The following is a 3281-nucleotide window of genomic DNA, read 5'->3' as shown; positions in this document are numbered from 1 at the left end:
TTGGTTCTCATAAATTTATAATTTTTTGTTGGTTCTGATATGATATATATATATATATATATATATATATTTGTTTTTTTTTTATTTCATAATAACTTTATAAAAATATTGGAATTTGGAAGTTGACAAGAAATAGGGGAGTGATGGGGGAGTAGTATAAATACAGCTTCACATAGCAACATAATGAGAAGTGTGCTTCCTTCCTTTCTTGATTTCTTTGACCTTCTTGTCTCTTTCACTAGCAACCCTAAAGCAAATTGATTTTGAAATCATTCCATTCTACCTTTCCAACTGTTCTTCGTGATTGCTAAAGGTACAACTCATTTATGCACACACGTACAAGTCTGTGTTTCGAATCTTGCCCGTAGATTGCATCACGTCATGGGTTTTCAAGTACTGGGTTGTTGTTGTGTTGTCAAACTTATCATCTTCATGAGCAAGAAAACAAGAACAAATCCCTTTCCTCTAATTCCAATTAATACAATAAGACATCTTTAGTTTCATTTGTTAAATACAAGTTGAGTATTCTTGATGAATCATGACAAATCTTGTTTTGTTTTGTAGCAGGAAATTTGCAGCCATGGAAGTCACCCAAAATCTTGGAATGAAGAAAGATGATTCCCCTGAAATAATCCCTTCACTGATTAGATCTATAGATGCTGATCTACTTGTGGGATTTGATGATGGTCTAGTTTTGAAGCAAAATGTCTCAGATTTTGAATTCATGGTATGTCCTTTTTACTTGAATCGATCGATGGATGAATTCATTTGTGTTCTTGAAGATTGGATTAACGTGGTGTTTGATTTTTATTAGGATTCTGAAGGAAAGAAACTCGAATTCGGAAGCTCGAATGTCGATTTGCAGCACCATAGAACACCATCGATTTCCATCAGCATGCCACCGTCTCCGATGGAGGTCCATCTGCAGAACACCAAAAGGGTTGCATTCAGAGATGATGTTGAACTTGTTGCCAAGAATGAACCCACCAGTTCAGCCACCAAATTCCACTCTCAGCCCATACCCACCGGCGTTGGTTTCGAGGAAGCTGTTGCCGCCGGGAAATTCCCAAATCGGCCGGTGAGAAACCCGAGGATTGATAATCTGCAAGATGAAAGATATAACTCGTTTAAAACATGGTCAGGTAAACTTGAAAGACAACTCTCGACTTTACGCGGTAAGCCACCAACTGAACTGCCGGTGAATACTCCCCGGAGCGAAACTTTGCCGGTAGACCGGTATTTCGATGCATTAGAAGGACCTGAGTTGGATACGCTCAGGGTATGTTTAACTATCCCCTCCTCCTCCTCCATTTGATCGGAAAACTTTCATTTTCTCTTACAAAATTCTAACTTTTCCGTTGTCTTCTTCAACAGCCATCGGAGGAAATAATTCTTCCCGACGACAAAAACTGGCCTTTTCTTCTCCGGTATCCGATCTCATCATTTGGTGTATGCCTGGGTGTCAGTAGTCAGGCGATCATGTGGAAGAATTTGGCATCGACTCCTTCGACGCATTTCCTTCACGTAAGCCCGAATGTGAACCTGATTCTATGGATAATATCGGTCGTTCTTTTTGCTGTTGTGGCCTCCATTTATCTTCTGAAACTGATCTTATACTTCGAAGCTGTTCGTCGAGAATATTATCATCCAATTCGAGTCAACTTCTTCTTCGCGCCATGGATCGCTTTACTGTTCTTGGCCATCGGAATTCCGTCGACCGTCGCCACTAATCTACCGCATTTTTTGTGGTATGTTCTTATGACACCTTTCTTCATCTTGGAGCTCAAGATTTACGGACAGTGGATGTCCGGCGGACAACGGAGGTTGTCGAAGGTGGCCAATCCGTCTAACCATTTATCTGTCGTCGGAAACTTCGTCGGAGCTTTGTTGGGTGCGTCAATGGGGTTAAAAGAAGGGCCGATCTTCTTCTTTGCGGTGGGAATGGCTCATTATACAGTTTTGTTTGTGACTTTGTATCAGAGACTTCCCACCAATGAAACTCTGCCGAAAGAGCTTCATCCTGTTTTCTTTCTGTTTGTTGCTGCTCCAAGTGTTGCTTCAATGGCGTGGGCAAATATTAATGGATCATTCGATTATGGGTCTCGACTTGCTTATTTCATCGCCATGTTCCTCTATTTCTCACTGGTTAGTTCCTGCTTTTATTTTCTTTATCTCACTTATCAATAGCACAAAGTTCAAATCCAAGGAGGAATAAAAATCTCTTAGAGGTTTAAATGTGGGGACTCCAAATTATCTGTAAAGCAGGTAGTCGTCCTGAGATTAGTCTGCTTACATAGCAGGTTGGATATCCAGATTAATAAAAAAATTTGTTTAAAAAAAATAACTACTCGCAAAACAGTTGTTTGTCCTGAAATTAGTCTCTTTGACTTTTTATATTTCCGATTTTATTTTATTGTTGTGTTACTATAGATTTGATGATCTAAAGCGACCGTTTCTATGTTGTTTTACAGGCGGTACGAGTGAACTTCTTTAGAGGATTCAGGTTCTCGTTGGCATGGTGGGCATATACTTTTCCGATGACCGGAGCTGCAATCGCAACGATCAGATACTCGAGCGAAGTGTCAAACGTCGTGACTAAATCTTTGTTGGTTACTCTCACGGTGATTGCAACCCTGACAGTGACCGGCCTACTCGTAACCACGATTTTGCATGCTTTTGTGTTGAGAGATCTGTTTCCAAACGACATTGCGATCGCCATCAGTGACCGGAAACCGAAAACTGTTCGGAAATGGTTTCATCGGAGGGCCGGCAGCTACGAGAAAGATATCGAACATTACCTTAAATTTGTGACCTCCGATGAGAAAGATGTGGAAGTTTCTGTGCAGGGAAACGGCACTAAAGATATTGAAAGCCAAACAACATTGCCAGCTTGAAATGGGTCGAGGTTTCAGTGATCAGACAATGGAGGGACTTAGAGGTTCTGATGATGTTGGACGTTGACTTTTTTTTAATGTGTGAAAGGAACATGTAGGATGGTGTTGAGTTGTAAATTTGGTGAACAATAAATATTATGATATTTTATGTCTCCATTGATTTCAATAATTGATTTAAGTTTATGATATTAATTTCACGTTTATTTTTTTTAAAAGGTGTTTGAAGTTTAAAAATTTTATTTCACTTTTAATTAATAAGAGCTAGTGTTGAAGTTAAAATCTGAATCAATAAGGCTTTGTTTTTGTAAACAGACAAACGTTTGAAATCTGAATCAATAATTTGTTTTTGTAAAATCAGGTGCAAATTTTTTGCAAATTGTCTTGATT

The 3281-nt window shown here is 39.1% G+C and overlaps 1 protein-coding gene across 2 annotated transcripts; it reads left to right on the top strand.

Annotated features, from left to right (window-relative positions):
* The first annotated feature begins 247 nt into the window (after positions 1-247).
* Positions 248-3046, top strand: LOC112525301 (S-type anion channel SLAH2-like). Of its 2 annotated transcripts, XM_025135374.1 has the most exons (5): positions 248-313; positions 565-727; positions 815-1279; positions 1375-2145; positions 2472-3046. In XM_025135374.1, exons 2-5 carry the CDS (start codon positions 581-583, stop codon positions 2892-2894), a joined length of 1806 nt encoding a protein of 601 aa, XP_024991142.1. In that variant the 5' UTR covers positions 248-313; positions 565-580; the 3' UTR covers positions 2895-3046. The 2 variants fall into 2 exon arrangements, with proteins under 2 accessions (XP_024991142.1, XP_024991141.1); XM_025135373.1 differs by lacking the exon at positions 248-313 and having other exon boundaries at positions 492-727.
* The last annotated feature ends 235 nt before the right edge of the window (positions 3047-3281 follow it).

Source organism: Cynara cardunculus (genome assembly GCF_001531365.2).
Source record: "Cynara cardunculus var. scolymus isolate 2C chromosome LG 13, CcrdV1, whole genome shotgun sequence".
Taxonomy (NCBI): domain Eukaryota; kingdom Viridiplantae; phylum Streptophyta; class Magnoliopsida; order Asterales; family Asteraceae; genus Cynara; species Cynara cardunculus.
This window is presented reverse-complemented; position numbering and strand designations above follow the sequence as displayed.